This window comes from Numenius arquata, chromosome 2 (genome assembly GCF_964106895.1).
Source record: "Numenius arquata chromosome 2, bNumArq3.hap1.1, whole genome shotgun sequence".
In the NCBI taxonomy this organism is placed as follows: Eukaryota; Metazoa; Chordata; class Aves; order Charadriiformes; family Scolopacidae; genus Numenius; species Numenius arquata.
In genome coordinates this window covers 72,566,622-72,587,660 of record NC_133577.1, presented here as the reverse complement: position 1 = coordinate 72,587,660, position 21,039 = coordinate 72,566,622, and the positions used below count along the sequence as shown (strand labels likewise).

At 39.1% G+C, this 21,039-nt stretch overlaps 2 protein-coding genes across 4 annotated transcripts in view; one reads left to right on the top strand and one right to left on the bottom strand.

Moving 5' to 3' along the window:
* The window catches only part of APPL2 (adaptor protein, phosphotyrosine interacting with PH domain and leucine zipper 2), a 37,783-nt gene extending 23,654 nt beyond the window's left edge, over positions 1–14,129 (top strand). For both annotated transcript variants that reach the window (XM_074165937.1, XM_074165928.1), the window contains exons 9-21: positions 976–1,058; positions 4,298–4,456; positions 5,574–5,762; positions 6,082–6,124; positions 6,202–6,258; positions 6,373–6,461; positions 8,486–8,638; positions 8,762–8,814; positions 10,263–10,437; positions 11,092–11,128; positions 11,266–11,406; positions 12,138–12,185; positions 13,005–14,129. In XM_074165937.1, the coding sequence (XP_074022038.1) occupies positions 976–1,058; positions 4,298–4,456; positions 5,574–5,762; positions 6,082–6,124; positions 6,202–6,258; positions 6,373–6,461; positions 8,486–8,638; positions 8,762–8,814; positions 10,263–10,437; positions 11,092–11,128; positions 11,266–11,406; positions 12,138–12,185; positions 13,005–13,133 (1,356 nt within the window). In that variant the 3' untranslated portion in view covers positions 13,134–14,129. The remainder of the gene's footprint in view (positions 1–975; positions 1,059–4,297; positions 4,457–5,573; positions 5,763–6,081; positions 6,125–6,201; positions 6,259–6,372; positions 6,462–8,485; positions 8,639–8,761; positions 8,815–10,262; positions 10,438–11,091; positions 11,129–11,265; positions 11,407–12,137; positions 12,186–13,004) is intronic.
* A 3,538-nt stretch (positions 14,130–17,667) lies between these two features.
* WASHC4 (WASH complex subunit 4) overlaps positions 17,668–21,039 on the bottom strand; it is a 39,606-nt gene continuing 36,234 nt past the window's right edge. For both annotated transcript variants that reach the window (XM_074166870.1, XM_074166879.1), the window contains 3 exons: positions 20,217–20,413; positions 19,085–19,184; positions 17,668–17,732 (listed from right to left, as the gene is read on the bottom strand). In XM_074166870.1, coding sequence (XP_074022971.1) covers positions 17,668–17,732; positions 19,085–19,184; positions 20,217–20,413 — 362 coding nt within the window. The remainder of the gene's footprint in view (positions 17,733–19,084; positions 19,185–20,216; positions 20,414–21,039) is intronic.

The window sequence follows — 21,039 nt, the reverse complement described above, 5'->3', positions numbered from 1 at the left end:
TCCTGAAGTAGGCTTCTGAAATAGAATAGGTGGATCATTCTTGAAGAGAGCATGCTTTCTCTCCTTTGTCTGTAAAGGGAGTCTGTGGTCAAGAACATGTTTGCAGAAATCTGATTTACAAGTAAGAGGAATCCCACATCCCAAGGTTAAGGAAAAGGAGTGGAATCATAAGTAAAATAGGAAGAAATAGTTAATAAATTGCTTAACAGCCAAGAATTTGCTTTTACGTCTCTTTCTGGAGTAGTTCACTGATTTTTATCTTTTTTTAATAAAAAGCTACCTAATTGCACATGGTACCACACGCGCTACCTGTGTCCACGTTTCACACAATTACCAGTAGATCCTAATGATGACTGTGTGCCCTGCAGCAGGTAATCCAAGGTCAAGCCTACACTGAGTGCTTTGCTGCTGTTGCGTGCCTGCTGAGCCATACCAGCAAAGTGAATTCATCTTCTGTCACAAAATGGGCACTTTGGCCTTGGTAGCTTTTTTTAGCTCCTTCAGTAGGACAAAATCTGTGGTAAGTCTGTGGTTGATGTAACTGATTGTCCTGGAGGCTTCAGCTAGCACAGCTACACTTCATCATTTTCCTGACTGACTTTGCTAAAGCAGTTTAAAAATTTTCAGGCTGGAGTTGGTAGTCCAGTGGCTCATAAAACCACTAGACCAAGTTCTGCACCGTGCTAGTATGGGAGAAGGCTACCTGTTCCCTTATTGTAGTCATTTAGCAAGTTCGTTGGAAACATACCTGTCAGCAGCCAATAGCTTAGGTGTGTGAAAAAGGGTGTGTGAAAAGGTGGGAAGTTACAAAAGTGGGAAACACAAAGGCAGCGTAGATGTTTTGACCATGTATTTATTCCCCAAGTATCAGTCATAGTGGGATCGCTGTTAACACAGTCCCCACAATCTGTTATTTGTCTGCCAAAGCCAAGATAACTTCCAGTGCCCTTTTTTTTTTTTTTCGGTATTTTTCAGATCAACTTTTTTAAGAAAGGAGCAGAGATGTTTTCCAAAAGAATGGACAGCTTTTTATCATCTGTTTCAGGCATGGTTCAAAGGTAACACGATACTTTTGTTTCCTTTTGTTGTTCCATTGAATTCCGAGCAATAGTGCTCTAACCTTCAGCGTGTAATGGAGTGTTTCTTTCTCGTGACAGTCCTTCCATGCTTGCATTGCATCGTTGGACATATTTTGATAAAGCAGCAGGTGGAAAGGAGCTATGTTTGTACAGTTAAAGGAAAATGCTGTTAGTGCACTGCAGGGAGTTGTTCGTACAGTGTAGTTGAGAACTATTCAAGTGTCCATGTGCATTCTTACATCCCTGTTTCTCTTCATGGAGGCCAAAGCATGGAGTTTGGGCTTGAAATGGGTTAACAGAACTAATATAATAGAGATAAAGTGCACTCTGAATTAGAGATATTTATACCTGCTGGGTCTTCTGTAATAATACTATAACAATAGCCCATTAAACTCCCAAACAAGGATTTGGGGCCTATAGTGTTTGATGTAGCTACACAAGGCAAACAAAACTCCTCGCCCTAGAGAACATATTGCAACCAGTATAGGCTGTCGGTCCACTGAGTTCAGCCTGCTTTAGCTAAGTCCTTATTTCAATAAACTGCCTCACTTTTGTACTCCTAATTCTGTGATTATTTTTTCTTTCCCCTTCCCTCCCCACTCCCCAACTTGTAGTGAAGATTGACATTTTCTTTACAATTAAATGCCTGTAAATTATATTCGAGAACATTAATTATTTATTTTAAATCAGCTGGAACACTAAACTGAGTCCTTCGCTTTATTGCTTCATACCTTTCATATTGGACTGTATCCAAATCATTACTTACTCTAACTCCGGTGGCATTTTAAATAATGCATACTTGTGAATTTGAGAAGTGTTATAAGTAATCTCCTTGTATAGTAGATTCCTTCACTTGACTGATTCTTTACTTCCTGTACATCTGTACTTACTTATATATCTTCCTATACTCACTTCTGAAATGAATCCCTCCATAGTCTACGTAGCATTTGTACAGATTAGAGGACAGATTTTAAACTCCCTTGAAATAATGCCCTTTATTTAGTAAGGGTAGAGCACCTTGCTTGTGTCTTATAGGTACAGTGAGGATCCTGCCATTGGATCCTCACCATAGAATAAGCTCTTGTTTTCCAAAGTCTGATGGATTTGAATTCTGGATAGTACACACTGGTAAATGGAAGCAAAAATGGGCTGCTCAGTTGGTTTGCTGAGTCTGGGTTTTGTGTTTTAAGTCTGTCACACAGCAAAGCTTGAAAGTACAACTTGTGTAACGTGTAGAGGAGTGTGACAACTTTAGAGAAACTAAAAGAGAAGCTCGCAAAATTCTGAATGAGACTCTGCAGCTTGGCAACTACTGAGACAAGACATGGTTTCATGATTTAAGATAACGCAGCCACTGAAAACTGTGCTGCCCACTCCTTTCCTTCTTTAGCGCTGGGCTTACAAGGCCTCAGTGAGTCAGATCTGCTTGCTAATCAAGCTAAAAGCTTTTTATTTGTCAGATTTGTTTTCTTGGAACAACAAGCCGATGACACCCATTGTGCATTTCAGCAGTGATGTAGGTTAAGCTGATTGTGAAACTGAGTCTTCATATTTAAGTCTTTTCATTTATACAGGGAATATTGTTAACTATAAAAACACATGAGAGGACAGATCACTAAAATACTCTCAGTAACCCATCGGTCTAATTGCCAGAAATGCATATAAACTCAGAATTGTCAGCTTTTCTCTCCTTTCTACTTTGGAGATAAGATAAACATGCCTTAGGAAGAGGAATCCAGGCTTTGGAACCATGAAAATGCCAGGGAAGTTTTGTCGGAAGCAATTTGTGGTGCAACAAGAATCACTGATCAAAAGATTCATTGAAGTAGCACTTATGTAAAAGCTGACAGCATTGTTCCATTTTATTTCAAAATGGAATTTAAATAATTCTTATTCTGAAACTTAATGATAATGTTGAAAGGCACTAGCTTGCAATATATGGTCTAATTTAACTCAGATCTGATGATATTACTCAGCCTTTATAACAGCCTCTTCCATGACTTGGGCTAGGTGGTAGGATGCACACAGCTGCTCTCATTTGGGAGGTGATGTGGGAGCTTAGGAAGTCTCAGCTTTCTAAAGATGCAGAAAAGCTGGAAATAAGTTAACATGAATAAGCTAACACCATGATCCAAGAATGACTCTTCTTTTGGCCAGTCAGATACTGCTTAGTGCTGACTTAAATGCAGCACTGGGTCTCTAGATTACTTTGTGACATGATATCACCAATTTCTACAAAAGACTGGGGAGGAGAGCGGGAGAAGAATCATGTGTACTTGCCGTATACTTTTCCACAGGCTTTTTGCCACTCTCAGAGACAGGACAGTGGACTACATGGATCTCTGGTCCTGCTGTGTTATGTGCTCTACAGAAGGTTTAACCACTTGGGCAGAAGGCAGGGAGAAAGTTGCTTATTGCATAGGTGCAGGTATTAATGACTTCTTAAGGTATGCAATGACAAGTATTCTTCTGTTCCCACCCCGTGAGTTCTGCCAGTAGCCTGGATACATTAAAGCCTACTTTGAACTGTGCTGCCGTACTAGGGCAACATCTATATATGCTCAGCAGTGTAAATTCATACAAGCATTGCTTTTAGAAGCTGTCTCTCTCAAAAAATAAACTTAACTTTTCACTCTCAACACCTGCTCGTGTGCTCATTTCAGTCTTGCAAAACAACCTCATAATTCTGATCATTATCTCTGTATACTCTTTGGGGAAAGAAGATAACTACATTGAGTACAAATTGCAAAAAAAGAAGGCATAGCTACTACATGAGACATACTAAGAGTAGATCTTCAAGCTGGGCTTTCAAATTAAAGAGCAAGGTGAAATCCTGGCTGTGCTTTTGCTGCCAGCCCACCAAAGATAGCCATATTTTCCTTAAACCATTGTTAGTACCTTCAGAGCATATGCATCTTTTCTCTTCAGGCTCGGACGACATTTTCTGGGAGTAGTTCCCTATTGTATGCCTCTTCCTTCCATTCTTTCCTAACTGCAGTGATTTATCTAGTCTTTAGAGAAAGCCTTGGACGTGTAGTCTTACATTTCCTATAAAGTCTATTCTAAAAATAAACTTTATCTTTGTGCTACTCTTCAATATAATCTCAACTGGTATTTTTGTTCATTTTGGTTTACAGGTGTTAGCTATATCCTGGAATAAATTTACTAATAATGTCTTTGGGTTTTTTGTTGTGTTGTGGTTGGTTTTTTTCCCTCAGCATACAGGGAGAACTGGATGCTGAAGCTGAAAAAATGAGGATATCCCAGCAGGACTTAATTGCAGTTAATGAATCTGTTTACACCCCAGATTCTGATGTAACTTCACCTGCTATCAATAGAAATCTCATCCAGAAGGCTGGCTACCTTAATCTTAGAAAGTAAGAAGACTGTTGCTACCTGCTAGTTTGTTTAGTTGCTGACTAGTTGCTACATTTTTATGTTTTTTTGTTTTTTGGTTGTTTTTTTTTTTTAGCTTGTAAAGACTCCTCAGGTAATGATGTTTGAGGCTCCTGAATCATTGTGGTAGCTGTACTCTTCAGCTCCTATATCTGTCATCTTTGGAAATGTGTTTTAGAAGCTTAAACCAAATTAGAGGCATTTGAGACTGTTTTCCTGAGAACAGAAGTTTATTTCTGGTTGAATTCACCTACAAGGATGATTTCCTGCATTCAGGTGGCTAAAAATTAGAAAGTGATGGGGCTAGGGAAGACATAATGTTTACAAAAATAACCAGCTGTATTCTGTAGTTAATACACGTTTTCATAAATGACCTACTTTACATAAACAAAAAGTTTATGGACAATGCAAGTGCATAACTTTGAATGTATACCATACGTACAGTTACCTCTGCAGATTATCCAAATAAAATCTTTCACCAACTTCCACAGGAGCTCTGTATATTGGTAGCATATAGTAACCCTGTTTATGTGATTGGTTAAATATCAGTTTATTTCTATTTTGCTAGTAATTTTTTTTTTCTGAGTGGACATTTATTAATTTCTCATAGCATTCTAGAGCTGGATTATGATATAATAGGGGTCCATAGCTAGGGAGAAGATGGATTCTGAAATACTACCTGCAGAAGATACTTTTGAAAGCAATGATTCTTTGTGCTGAAATTGCTCGTGCTGCTCTTCACCTTGAAAAAAATTTTTTTTTTTTTTTAATCCCGCTTAATAGTATTTCATGTCAGTTACTCAATACCAATGATTGTTTTATTCCTTAACTAGGAGATACTCCAGAGAATGTTTTTAACTTTGAATGTTTGGAATTGGTTTAATTCTTCAGCTTGCATTAAGGATTAGTCTCTGCTGGGAATAAATGCTGCTTTTACCTCTTAATAGAGACTCATCATAAAAAAAATATTCCAGGGTTGAACATAAAGTTCAGATTAGCATCAGTATATGTTTGCAGTTTCATATATTTATAAATGACTTCATATATGGAGTAATTTCTAGATAGTAATGAGTCTTTATCACTGCATCTTCTCTTTAGTAAAACAGGTCTGGTGACTACAACTTGGGAAAGACTCTATTTCTTCACTCAAGGTGGCAACTTGATGTGTCAGCCAAGGGGAGCGGTAGCTGGAGGATTGATCCAGGACCTGGACAACTGCTCTGTTATGGCTGTAGACTGCGAAGACAGAAGATACTGCTTTCAGATCACTACTCCTACAGGCAAAGCGTATGAGACAGGTTTTATTTGAGGACAGCCAGTCACACCTACCCTTTCAGATCCTGTTTCCTGTAAAACATGCTTGCTGTAATAGTAAGCCCTTCTGGGTTTCCAGAAGGGTGTTTCCAAATTAAAAGCATTTTCCTTCCCTTCCTCCCCCACAACTGCCTGAACAGCACAAGTGGTGTCCTTTAGCTGCAGCTTATTCGTGATTTTTTTGTTCCTTTGATGGTTAATAGATACAAAGCTGGTGATGTTATTGTAAGACCTGGAGTCAAACAGTCCTGGTGTCCACTGTTAGCATTGATATGCTCTGTTTATATTTTAGGGGTATAACCCTTCAAGCAGAAAGCAAGAAAGAATACGAGGAGGTAAAAATATTTTCTTAATGCTGTTATTCTTGTATACAAGTGAACTTGAAGAGTTGAATTTCCTTTTTCCTTTCCAGTGGATATGTGCCATCAACAACATCTCCAGACAGATCTATCTCACTGACAATCCAGAGGTGGGAGCTTGTTTCCTTCTTCCAGCCCGTTCCTTCCAATTTGCTTTCCCGTTGTTCTTTACATGGCAACGTAAAGTACACATGTAAAAGAGCTGTTCGGTCTTGTTTTCCTAGGCAGCTGCAATCAAGTTAAATCAGACAGCCCTACAAGCAGTGACTCCCATTACCAGCTTTGGGAAAAAACATGAAGCTCACCACCCCAGGTAACATTCTCACTTGCATGGACTAGAAACTGTGTGTTCGGTTACACTCTATTTACAAGGCAGCAATCACCCGGGATTGTAAAGCCCTGTCTGGGCCCTGGCTTTACAAGCCTATGTGTTCCAGAAAATTCCTCTACTTCTGACGTTTCCTGCTGAAAGTCTTAAGAGATACTAAGTATTGAGGGTAATGCTCATTGCTTCACATCACGGCTTTGAAGCTACTTGCGGTTGCCATTGGGATTTTGCTGTTTCTTCAGAAAGAAACGCAATGCTTTACTTGTAACTGCTGTGCTCTAAGGGAATGATATGCTTATAAGTATCTGAAGGGTGGGTTGAAGGAGGAGGGAGCCAGACTCTTTTCAGTGGTTGCCAGTGAGAGGACGAGGGGCAACGGGCACAAGCTGGAACATAGGAGGTTCCACTCAAATATGAGAAGAAACTTCTTTATGGTGAGGGTGACAGAGCACTGAAACAGGCTGCCCAGGGAGGTTGTGGAGTCCCCTTCTCTGGAGATTTTCAAGACCCGCCTGGATGCAGTCCTGAGTAACACGCTCTGACATGCTCTGGGCAATCCTGCTTCAGCAGGGGAGTTGGACTAGATGATCTTTATGGTCCCTTCCAACTCTAAAAAAAAATCAGTGAAATTCAGTGACTTGTAATGTGGGCAATGCAAAAATACACATTTGTAATGTGGGTTCCTAGTATGCATTGAATTAAATACAGTCTTGCATATTACCTCAAGTAGTTCTTGTCGGTCTGTCACAGGAATATGCCTTCCACAGCTGTCAGAATAATTACTGTTGTTCTCTTGTGCTCATTCAGATCAATCAATAAAGCTCCCCTCCCTCAAAAATTGTTAATAATGCTCCAGAATATACTTATATTAAAAATATATATTTTATGTATCATTTCTTTGTGTCCACGTGATCCTAGCATCTTGCTCAATGAGATCTGAAGAATTCCCACTATCAGATTTGGCTTTCAAACCTAGTGCTGGACCAGAATCCTGCTTTCAGAAGCAGAGTGAGAAATAAAATAGGGAAGTGTGTGTGACACAGACTTCAACGTAAAGAGACTTCTCTGCAAATTTTGTCAGAAAATTGTAAATTCTTACTATTTACTTACTTACTTACTATCTACTACAGATATTTACTCCTAGAAATTCAAACCTTTTCCAAACCTTCTGCCTCTCAGGCCAGTGCCGTTACTGTGATTTATGATTCCCTTTATTATGATTGCTTACAGATTCTGAAGATTCCCTATAGCCATGGGGAATGCCAGTCAGTTTCTTTCTAATTTTATTCACGGTACGGCTGTTTGATTACAGATTTTTAACTAGAAGAGTATTGCTATCTATTTCACTGAGCAAAGGAAATAGCTATTTCATTGACAACTAACCTCCCAAGTCACTTTTAAATCCATGTGCAACCAGAAAACTTTCTAGAAAGAAGGATGCTGCTGGTAAACCCAGTGTACCCTATGCAGTGATGTGTATAGTTACAACTTCTGTAGCTGTGGGAAACTTAGTATTTCATTCTCTTTGAGAAAAAGTGCAGGAGGAAATCTGACCCAGTGTGTAACACTTCTTCTTAACTATCATGTTGTAACAAAACCTTGTGGCCAAGTAAGATCTTAAAAAGATGTCAGGATTGGCATTGACACCTCTTAGAAGTCTCTGCTGTTTGAACTGATAATGTGGCTGTAAATATGGCCACTCAAGGACAGGGAGGCAAACAGCAACCTATTGCTGAAAGTCAGCCCACACTCAGAGTTGATCTGCATTCAGGTTTAATGTACCAGCATTTACTTTTTTCCTAAATAATTTTAGGTACAACAAAAACCAAAAAACTGAGATTTTTATTAGAGTCCTCAGTAATAGGTAAGTAGAAAAATACTCTTATTTATGTTTACATATAGTGGTTTAATACCACTTGGGCTTTTGGAATAATCTTGTCTCCCTTCCAGAGCAAAGATTGATTGAATCATTGATTGATTGAAACATTTTTTTTCCATTTTCACTTTAGCCAGAATGTAAAGAATATGGAAAATGATAAAATAATTTCCAACGAATCAGCTGGCATACAAGACTCCACACAACTCATTGCTCCTGGAACACCGATTCAGTTCGACATTGTACTGCCTGCTACAGAATTCCTGGACCAGAACAGAGGTGGCAGGTATGGCCAGAGACAGTGATCGATCACTTTAACAGAGTGATTTCAGGGGAGAAAATTAGGTTTTGGAGCATGTGTGTGTGGTGACAATAATTTGTAATTAGAGTTTTTATTCTTATTTCATAGGCGTGCAAACCCATTTGGGGAATCTGAAGATGGCAGCAAAGATGAGGAGGAAGGTCAGTGCTTCATTTTTCCAGATAAAATTAGTCATGATTTTAGGCCTAATTCAGCTGTCAGCTATCCAGTGTCTCTTAACTGAAAGCACCATGGAGCAATGGTAACAGATCCATAGTACAGTTGAAGGTAGTTACCTTTCGGAAGCCCAGTCTTTTAAACATCACTGCCTGTGAAAACAAACACCTTTTTCCTTGACAGTCCAAGCTGTATTACAAATTAGGTTTATTTCAAATGTTTAAAGGCAAAAAGATTTGGTTTGCTTGGTTTTTGTCTTGCATTCTTTTTCTTTTTCTTTTTTTTTTTTTTTTTAAAGTAGCTGTTGACTTTTTTAGAAAGGGTTTGATGGGACTTGATTATAAGTCTGCTCAAGTTTGAGGCTGCTCAGTAGCCATTTCTTACCTACGTGTCCTCTGAAATCCACAATCTAAGTCTCACTGAGATATAGCTATCAGCAGCAGCTTGTCTCTTTCAGCAAAGGGAGAGTTTGTCACTGCTGCCCCCTTTCCCTCCTCCCAGTGACGTGTCAGTAAAAGTCAGCAGTTCCCACCTTCCTGTGCCAGCACAGGCAGGGCTCAGACCCTGGCTCTTCTCTTCCTTTGCAGCAGTTACAACCACTGTCTGGAGACAACGGCCCCTGTCAGAAAGCTACTCGGTGAATCAAAGCAGAACCTACTGATCTGAACACTGTCACTTGCACATGCTGTCCCATCGCCTGGTGGGATGGTTGCAATCTGTACCTCCCCACTGTGGGCAGCAGCAGCGTTGCCCTGCAGCACGGGGAGTACAGTGCTTGGGAGGCTGCCCTGCGTCTCAGACTGCTCAAGTGGATCTGCGTAAGCTCAGCTCCAGCTGATGCTAAACAATCTTTGTAGTGTCTTGTGCAATGTAGACACAGCCTTTGAGCAGTCACGTTCAGCAGGAGTCGTCCCGCTTTACCTTGCTCACCACCAGCCGTAAAGGGAGCCTGACCAAGCTCTGGCTTTGTCACATAGTGGCTACTTAGCTGTAAATAGGAGTCTTATGGTGATAGTCAATGAGCAAGGAAGGATTTAATGAAAACCTCATTGGAACCAGCTGCATGGAAGGTCAGAAGGACATAAAAGAAAATGAGGAATGTACAATGTTTAAACATAAGAGTTAATTTGATGGAAGCCAAGGACTTGTGCACAATCTTAAATTTATCACAGTTTATGTGCACCTGATAAGAAGGCAGGCAAGTGAATTTTACTATCTAATCGAATAAGGCATAAACCTTCCAAGCAACTGTGATTTATTTTTTCCCCTCCCTACTCGCTGCCAGTTCAAGCACTGTTTAAAACTGGGTCAGAGCACTGCCTGCCTCATAGCAGGAAGTCACCACCCACGGGTTTACTGTTGAATTTCCGAAGTGAAAAAAAAATAATTTCATTGATAACTTCAGCTACTGAAAAAGCCTTTTATCTTCCAGATTCACTCTTGCAGCAGATGTTCGTGGTTCGGTTTTTAGGATCTATGGCTGTTCAGTCAGACGACACAAGTGAGGTGATTTACGAAGCTATGAGACAAGTGTTAGCTGCTCGTGCCATTCACAACATATTCCGTATGACTGAATCCCATCTCATGGTCACCAGTAAGAACTTGAGGTACTGTAAAATTGCCAACTTGTCAACATTCTGTTCTCTTCACGAAACTTGTGATTAGTATCTTAGGTTTTGTTTTTCCAAGAAATACACTCTGCAAGGGAGCAAGATCCTGAGATTCATTTAGTAAAAATGTCTCTTTTCTTACTCTGTGGTATATATAAATCGTCCTCCTGCTGATTACTAAGTTTTAAGAACATCCTACCAAAATTTAGAGGATGCAGTGGGGCTATAAGGCAAAAAAAAAAACCAAACGCAGTGGAAGATTCTCTTTCCTTACATGTAGTAGCAGCAGGAGAGCCATCGCTGTCCTGTTGTCAGTATTGTCACTGTAGAGTATGTTGAAACAAGACATTCACTTTAGCTGGAAGGCGTCTGTGTCCGTATGCGTGTTAGTGTATCAGCCCATATGCTCAGGATGCTGACCAAATTAGTGATTCAGAAAGGTATTATGACATAGACATGTCAAGAAGCTGAGAGATTGTCTGGAGTTGAACCTTGCCATTGACTGACTTGAAATCACAGATAAAGCTTTGATTCTGTATATTTTCCTCATTTGTAAGATTGCTGTAGTAATTGCCTATTATAAATCACCTTGAAATTACTAAGAATCTCTCTAAAATAATTTCTTTTTCCCCCCCCTCCACATAATTGCAGGTTAATAGATCCTCAAACCCAAGTTACACGAACAAGTGTAAGTAACTTTTGTTTTGAATTTGGTTTTCTACCACAGCATTGAGTGCTCAGTCACATGGACTTGAGCTCTTGACCAGGCTACCCAAATGGTGGTTAAAAAAAAAATAAATTCAATTCTTTATTATACTTTTCCAGTTTGAACTTGCCACTGTGACACAGTTTGCCGCTCATCAGGACAACAGGCGACTGATTGGCTTTGTGGTCCATCTCAGTGAGACTCCAGGAGAAGAATCCATGAGCGCATACATTTTTGAGAGCAACACGGAAGGGGAAAAGGTTTGCATAACATTTAATAAAATACTTTATTTAGAAAACAGGTCTTAGGCTTCTTGGCTTACACATCTGGGAAACGGTGTTATAGAAGCAAGAGCAGCTCAACTTCTTGCCAAGCAAACATGCCTTAAAATACAAGCCTTTGATGGCTTATGTCTGAAAAGGACCAAATTTATAGACAATGCAGCAGCACCTACAAGGAGGACAAGCACTGCTGGGTGCTTGCTGCATATGATAATAACAGACTATTAGAAATAAGGAATGTGCTGGAGAGTTTTTGTCTTAAAAAACAGTAACACTCTTAACATGCACTGGAAAAGATCATAGAGTCATAGAATGGTTTGGGTTGGAAGGGACCTTAAAGATCATCGAGTTCCAACCCCCCTGCCATGGGCAGGGACAGCTCTCACTAGAGCAGGTTGCTCAAAGCCCCATCCAGCCTGGTCTTGAACACCTCCAGGCATGGGGAATCCACAGCTTCCCTGGGTAAAATCCCTCAGGTTTGGAAATAAAGTTTGGTGAATAAAACTGAGATGAGTTACAAAGATTTACCAGCCCCAGTGAACTTTGAAGCAGATCCTAAGATAATTTTATGCAGTTAGCATAGTGAATTGGTATTCCACCTGTACTTTTAGACCTGTATTTAAGACTAAGTTTGCATTGACACTTTAGTCCCAACTAAGGAACAAAAAACCAAACCAAACCTGAACTTCACATATATTTCTTTTTTTTAGATTTGCTATGCCATTAGCTTGGGAAAAGAAATCATTGAGGCAAAGAAGGTAAGTTTGTTTTCCTCCCCATGTCTGTGTTGTGATGCGTCATATTCTGCTTTTGGTACCTCTAGTGCACCCAGGAAAAAAGAACTATTCCAAACTGCTACTCCTAATGCCAAAGTTTTGCAGACATCATTTAACAGCCTCTGGGTAGTTCCTGCAAAAATAAACTCAGTTTGACTTTGCAGTAGCTTGATTTGAGATAAAATTTGCCACCCTAAATCAAATTCAGAACTATACAAATCCAATTGTTCATGTTTGAAAGGAATCTGTGAGCAAAGTTTTCAAAAAAACCCCAAACTCGTTAGGATGAAGTGTAAATCACACACATTGCTGTTTCACTTTTAGAAGCTCATACTCCTTCCTCCCTTAGGGTGGGGACACTATGTGTTTTTCCACTTAAAATGAATGGCAAAGTTAGTTTACCCCCTTGTAAGTAAAACTTTATTGATAAAAAGATGTGACACTAATACATTTATATTTGCTGTGCGTTTTTGCTGCTAAGATTTCAGAATAAGTTGGGGGAATGAGCTTTTAGTCCTAGGCAGTAAGCACAGGTATAATAAGTAATTTGTTCAGACAGTTATTTTTCTCTATGTTTTTCAGTAATTATATCAATGCCAGATAAGAACAGCAAAATAAGGCCTCAAAATGAATAACCCTTTTTCTTTTATCTCTTCTATACCCAAGGGGTGGTTTTACTGAACCAAAAGGGATTATTTATGTTTCAAACCTTTAGAAAAAAGGTTGTCATAAAAAAAAAAGTTTCAAAACCTTAACAGGAGAGGTTGCTGCAGCCTCCTGAACTCTCTTGTTTTTCTTCAGGACCCAGAAGCATTAGCTCAGCTAATGAAGTCTGTGCCATTAACAAATGATGGAAAGTTCATGCTTCTGAATGATCAGTTGGAAGAGGACGGAACCATACATGAAGGAGGGGAGGAATCAGAAGCATAAAAAAACCTCTTGTCTTTTCCTGCAGCCTGTGTGGGAGCGGGAAAAGCAGGGAGTCGTTTTGCAAGAATCTCTGGTTTTCAGTCACCTGCACACACACGAGGCCAGTGTCTGTCTTCTGCTTGAGCCAGCCTGGCCTCTTCGCCGTGGGGCTTCCTCTGGCTTTACAGTGGAACAACAGCAGGACTTGGCCTTTGAGGCTTTTGCATTTGTGAATGTGTAGTGTGTAGGTATCTCTGGGAAGCTGACAATCTTGGGGAATGTTTCAACATTGGCCCCTTGCTGCTGGCAGCTGGGACAGGGCAGCTGGCAGCCACAAGGGGGTTAATGGCATTTCTTCAGATTCACATGGCCAGCAGCCTACCATTCCACCAAAATTCACACAAGCTGTAAGCTGTCAGCTCCTTTAACAAATATCAGGCCTCAAACTTCCTACCATACTCAGTTTTCATAGTTTGCATGATTATGTGCATCTGAATGAAGGTTAAAAATGCACTATTTACTTTATTTTCAGATGAAGTTATTTTTAGTCTAGTTTAAATGTAACAAGATTTATCTTTTGTGCTAGCCTATTTACAAACCAATTTGTTAAACACTAAATTTTTTCCTATTAATATAATCTATTTTTATATTGCATCTAGAATAAGCTTACAAAACAAATCCAAGTGCCTACTCTTACCTTCATGGGGACCGCACTCACACATTCTGTAATTAAATAATGGACATAATGTACCTCCTTGACTTACTCTTCTAAATACCACTGACATGCAGACATCAGAAGTAGTCAACAATTGGGGCACATCCACCAGTTGTGTGCAGGTTTTCTATGGTTAGGTTTCTTAAAAGTTAAGTGGTCAGAGACGAGATGATAATTCTAGGACAAATAAGTACTTTTATAATAAGAAGTCTTTGTATTTTTAACATTACAGTGACACGCAACAGCTGAGTCTACCAGCAACCTTTGGTTTTAAGAAACTGAGCAATAAAATGCTAGATTGTAAGTCTACGATGTATTGACTAGTCTATTACACAATAGATATATATTTGGCTAATAAGTTTAGATCTTTTCCCCCTCCAGTTTAACTTGAAAACATGAGAAACTCTACTTTACAAGAACAAACAAAAATAAACAAAACAAACAGGACTTACTTTGCAGGGGGGTGGGGGGTATAATCCAGGGCATAGTTTGTATTAATCAAGATATAAGGTAACTGGAATCAATGGCTGAAATTCCTCAAACTTAATTTAACTCTTCTCAGTCACTTACTAGGTAACTAAATTTTCTGTAAGCAGAGCTTGTGCTACAGCATCTGAAAGATCCCAGTTTGCAAGTGTTTGACATGGAATAAATTCAATTTAGCTGGTTGTTGAATGTTTAAAAGAACCATGGAAGAAAACTGTTAGTAACTGACACAGAAACTTCTTCATAAATAAAAGCTGAAGCTGTCATATTAAAACAATGAACACCTGATGAATTGATGTTACTGAAGACACTAAGAATGAGGTTCTCAAAATTGCATTTATTAACAGTTTTATGTACATAATGTTCTCTACTCACAAACCAAACAGACTGAGGTAACAAAATACCCTTTTGTACAATGAGTCAGGAAACACGAAGTGTTACATTTGGTCCTTTGTACCTGAGAAGCTGAAAACAGCTGTTGTTGATGGCCACCAGATGAAAATTCAAATTTACTTCTGACTCCAGACCACATTAGGACCTCCAGAATCTACGCTTCAGCTCTGGAAGAGCAGCTGCTACCACTTAGGCCACAGCCTTGTCACAAGACTGAACACAGGAGGGCAGTGGTGGCAGCTGCCTTCTCAGGGAGAGAGACTGGCCTTCAGCCTGTTCCACCCCTGACATGAAGGGGGAAAAAAAGCTAGGGATCTGTTTTATGTCCCTGCAGCAAACTCATCATCCTCACTTTCCTTTTTCACCTCTGGGAATTCTGAGTGAGCACATGCGGTTTTAGTTTGGGGGATTTTTTGTTTTGGCTCCATCATCTCAATCTCCAGACAACCAGTTAGCATCCAGTTTGTTCCTGTAATCGGAACAGGAGGGCAAAAGCAATGACAATAGTAGTAGCACCACAGCAAGAGTTTCACACCCTTTCCAGATCCTTGTTAGGGAAAAAAAAAAAAAAAATGATTTAATGTGACTGACAGAGGGGTGTGTGACATCCCAATCCAGGACCCACCTCGTATTTCAGATAAGAAAAGCTTTCTGCATATATATGCTGCTACATGACAAAAAAGGAGGAAGGAAATACATAAACTACAATCCTGTATTAGCAAGAATAGCTGTTATCACTGTACATATTTGTGTATGTATATATTTTTGCCACATATAGTATACATTCAGGTCTCCCAGATTAAATGGTTCTATAAAAAAATAGGCTTATGTCTTTCCTATAGAATTTCCATCACCAGAACCACATGAATTTAACCACCATACATTAAGATAATGCAGTTGAACACAAACTGAACTGTGCAAAGTGTTACCTATCCAAGACACTGTCTTCCTGGAAAAAAGGGAAGAAGGGAAAACAGAAGTACAGATTTAATTAGGGCACAGCCTTGGCTGTACATAGCTACCCAGCAACTCCATCCTGGGGGAAATGAACACCATCTACACAGGATTCTGCAGTTGCTGCGGAAGAAGGAAATGTGGTGCTTGGGCCACCCCAAGGCAAGAACTTCAGTGACTTCAGGTGGGATAGGAATAGGGAATACATACACTGCAATTGCAACTGCATGGGAATGAGCAGCAGCAGCAAGAACGCTGGTCTCAGCAGCGCTACCGAGTGGTCACTGCGGGCACAATTTGGTCAAAAAAGAAAGTGTACACAAATCACCAAGGCAAAAAACCCAAACCGTATCAAAATAAAAAAGCAAAAATATAAATCAAGTAATGCAGCATTCTTTAGGGCAGTCTCTGCAGTTATAATGAATTAAAAAAAAAAAACTTAACGAGCCCAGCTGATTTGAACAGTCCATAAAGCTTGTGTGTCACGTTTTCAGAACCAACGAAAGGACTTCCCTATCAGTCTGGTCTTTCCAGTTGCAGGAAAACATTTGGCCCAGCTTTGTGAATGTTGAAGTGAGTGACAGGAAAGGGTGAATCAGAAGTATGTGAGGAGTTGTCTTTACCAGTGACCCAAGGGGAAGTGGAACAATTTGAACAATTAAAAATTACCTTTTTTGTAAGTAGAAGAGATGAAAGAAGCTGGCAAGTATGGTCTGAAAATACAGCTAAGTGCCAAAAAAACCCACCCCAAAGTAATTTTCAGTTGGACTGACTGGAGTAGTTTATTCTAGTTAGTAAGACATAAAAGTGTTTTATGTTCTGGGAGATTAAAACACAACTATATCTGTTAACAAAAGTGGTGTTTACTCTTCAACTAAGTCTTGCTACTGACTTCAGTTAGGAATCTGAGTAACTCTTGCACAAATCTAGAACCTCTACTTGCAGGCATTGACGGATGGTATATTTATACAGAGTTCTCACAGTGTTCAGCAGCTTCTGAAGCCTGCAGTGCAATTATTGTTAATAATCAGGCATGTAAGACTGTATGAACAACACGGACAGTACAACAGACCTACAAAGGCGAGGAAATACAGAATTGAGGCTGAAACTTGCAATTAGGCACAACATATTCATGAAGTGTAAGATCACTTAATAGTTACAGACACCCATCCCACAGTGTCTGGTCATAAAAGGAAGAGCTGATTGTGGTTCTGTCTTGGCTCTGGATTTCCTTACTTCTGTAGATGCAAATCAGACCTTCAGTATGAAATGAGAAGTAATTTATTATGTTAACTTTCCTGGTTTTCCCACTTTCTGATATGGGGGGAAAAAACAACAGGGGAAAACAAATGCCTGATAGGATCCTAAATTCCCACAGAGCAAATACGATCTATGGTAACAATAAGAGTTTGTGGAATAAAACATTAATAAGGATCTTCATTTTGTGTAATAGCTTTAACGAACATTCAGAACATGCACTGTTAGACCCACAGTGTAAACTGTGACTGCATTAAATACACCAGGACTGCATAAAAACATGGCTGAATTAGTTTTTGGATGAAAGATATGCACAATGTCTTGATTATTTTTTTTTCCTGGTTGAAGAGATGCACCACTTCAAATCTTAGACCAAGGGCCTATGAGTCTTTTTTTTTTTTCTTTAAATGCTGTGTTAGAGATGCAAGAATGCATCTAAAAATTAGTAAGATTTTTTTTTATCTGTACTTTAAAATAACTACCTCCAAGGTCAACATTTTATATAATTATTTTTCAATCTAAAGAAAGTGCTGTAAATAATGTAAACTCCTGAAAAATAGGAGTTTCTACAGGAAACACAAACACACACAGATCTAGCCTCACTGGCTGCTAGTACACTACTGTACATTTTCTCTTGGGTTTAACAGAGCAAGTAAATCAAATCTAGAGCTTCTACCCCTACAGAATGTTACTGATAACGACAAGAACATGAGTTATTGGAGTAAGTAATCATCACCCCTACCAGCCACATCATTTCACAACAGGATCTGCAGGCGTAGGGTTGGAAAGATCTCCGTTGCTTGCTTTAACAGATTCTTCTACAAAAATAAAAAATAAAGACACAGGTTGTGTTTAACCTTGATACAGTATGCCATGGTCCACATATGCAAACTGACCTTGCAGAACAAAGGGTCCTGGCCCTATGAAGAAATCTGTATTTGGGGTGAAAGGTTTCCTCAACTGGTAGAACTTGTGCAAAGATCACATCTACGTGCTCGCACATTTTGCAAAGTCTAAGTCCAAATATTAGGGTAGAAGGCAAAGATATCACCACGTTCAAAGCTTTTCACTCTGCTACGCATTTCAAGCTTTTCTCACCACAAAACACATTCTTCAGGGAAATGAACACATTATCACAACAGTGAATATTTAACCTAATATATAATTAACTGACGTACTACAGAATGCTCTCCTAAAGAAGCCAGGGTACTATGTCTATTCTTACTCATCACAATGCTTGAATTGTTCTACTCCAAAAACCAACTATTTAAGCAACTTCACTGAATATGAACAAATCTAAATTCATGCTAAGACTTCTTTCTTTGCAAACTGTTTTCCTAGTACAGAAGAAAACTCATCTTTGACTCCGTGGCTGTAATCTCACAGGTCGCTTGTGTCTTCATCAGAACTAAAATAGAAAATTATTTACCAATTCCATTTTTAATATACGGCTACCTGAGTTTCTAAGTAGCTTGTGAATGAACTGCACTTCTATATCTTAATCCTTTGGAGCATTCTCATTTCTTTGAAAAAAATTTGCCATACTGAAGAGAATCTTCCAGAATTTGTGAGGGAGAATATATAAGCATGAATGTAACACACAAAACACCCACGTTACCTAGTCAAGCGACCATACCACACATTAAGATCTTACTCTTTGAATATAATCCAATGGTAGATCAAAATAGATCACAAACATCTGAAAGTCACCTATAGTATCTGCATCACCTGCCTACAGAAGTTGAAAAACAGCTGGTAAACAGGTGAAAACTATCAGTTTATTTCACACCAGCTCAGGTTGTGCAGAAAAAGCTGTCATTGTCAAAACTGGTAATTTAGAGGGTGAGTATGATGCTGAAGTTACTGAATTTAGTATTAACACAAGTATGCAATTCTCCCCGTCCCAAATTTTTTTGGGGGTTAGCTTTTTTTTTTTTTGCAGTCATCCTGCCCCCACCTCCCAGAAGCGCAGCTTGAAATTCTCCCATTCCAAAGGCGGCCTCTGTGAGCTATTCTTGACTCCTCAATCATTCTTGACCCCATAAAACTCTTTCTGGAATACTGAATCAATCCACTAGCAAGAAAATAGCTACAGAAAAAAAGTGCTTTCCCTACTAAAGCACACCCTCTCATGAACCAGAATGTTCTACATATAGAATTCACTCACCTTCTTTTTCTTTCTTTTCCTGGTTTTCTTCTGCTGCAGTTTTATCTGCTCTGAAAAAAATTCTTGCACTGCTCAGTGAAAAATAAAGGAGTTCAAATTCCTAAGAAAGATACAGAAGAGGAGTGCCAGTGTATCACAAGAACTATTTTGTAGACAGACATAAATGGGATTTTTCAGAAACATCTAAGGCAACTAGATTTCAATATCTAATCACTTAAATGCTTTTGAAAATCTTCCTCCATTCATACCTTGTTCACATCCATTTTACAAAGCAAATGTCAGCCAAAAACTTGAAAGGGTAATTTAAGCAAAGCAGCATCAGTGAAATAAATCTGTCACTAAACTACTGAGGCTGAAAAAGACATTTGTAGCAGTGAGAATTTGGAGCAACTTGTCCATGGAAAGTCACATAAGCCAATAATTTAAATGACCACAAGCTTGATCGGTTTCTGAACAAGATTCAGTGATGTGGTTTTTTTTTTTTAACAGCAGAGGACCAAACACAGTGCACACTCGTGGGAGTCATGAGGAAATACAGGGCTTTATCTATTTCAACAGAGGTGCTTTTACAGAATATAATAATGGACTATTTATAAATAGCCAACTGCAGACCTGTCCCATAGCCCTCTCAAATCAAAAGGTGGAGGGTACAGAGGGGGCATGTATTTTACACCACAGATGAAACCTGGACTGCTATGCTTCAAAATTCAAATGCATCTTTCCTCTCTCTGAGAGCTGGTGCATCATTCAACTTAGCAGCTCAGAGTTAACACCCCAAGCAACCCCGAGGGTTCAGTGTGTCATGTAAAGTCTTTATTATCAGAAATTTAACCAAAAAGTTATTCTCTCCTATTTAAGCATTTAGGTTTTAGTTGCATTAGATTTGAAACTCTATGGGACAAAGGCTTCCCATCACTCAGGTCAAGTTCCTGACTCACTCCACTATTAAAAATGCTTACAACATACCCTTTGGAACATACACCTCAAGTCTTTATACTCTTTTTGCATTGTTGCTGTAGACAATGCTCTTGGTTTTTTGCTCTTGATAAGCTCCATCAGCAAAAAGATACTTGAATTGTGATAGTTAAGCGCAGAACTTAATACAGAACAGATAACTAGAGCCATGCTATACCTGTAAACAAACTTCCAGTCGCTTGTGGGTAAGGTTCATAGTTTGTAGTAGTTTTTCATCTTGATTAGTGGACTGCACGTTCTGTTGCTTAGCTACTGCTCTTATTTCCTTCACATACTTCTCTCTAACAGACTGGAACCAGTGCAGAGAATCAAACTCCTGGTACTGATCCAAAAGTTTCAGAATGTAAGCCACACCTACAGTCATTAACAAACCACATACCAAAGTCAACATGTAATTCGTAAAACATTTTGTGTGTCTTTAATGGATCAGCCTAGGCTGATAATTCCCACAAAATTAAAATTTAAACTGCAATTAATTTACAATTAAATCTAAACAGGAAAAAATATCATAATAAAGAACAAGCTTCTATTTTTAAAGCCTCATAACTTATCCAAAGAATTGTATACCTTCTCATCTGCTGAGATCTGCAAACTTTGAAAGAAATTGGGGATCATCTACATACAAAATTGTCTGCTCCCATAGAATCACAGAATGATATGGGGTTGGAAGGGACCTCTGGAAATCATCTAGTCCAACCCCCCTGTCAAAGCAGGTCCACCTAGAGCAGGTTGCACAGGAACATGTCCAGGCAGGTTTTGAATGTCTCTAGAGAAGGAGACTCCACCATCTCTCCGGGCAGCCTATTCCAGTGCTCTGCCACCCTCAGCTATTTGATGTTTAGCAGATTTTGAACAAAATGACAGCCCTCAAATCTGTTATGCTGAAGTGAAGACAACTCAAATTTAAGTTACTGATCTTTTTAAGTATGGGAATACATAAAATATAAACAAAACTTTTCTTGCAAATATCCGTTACATGG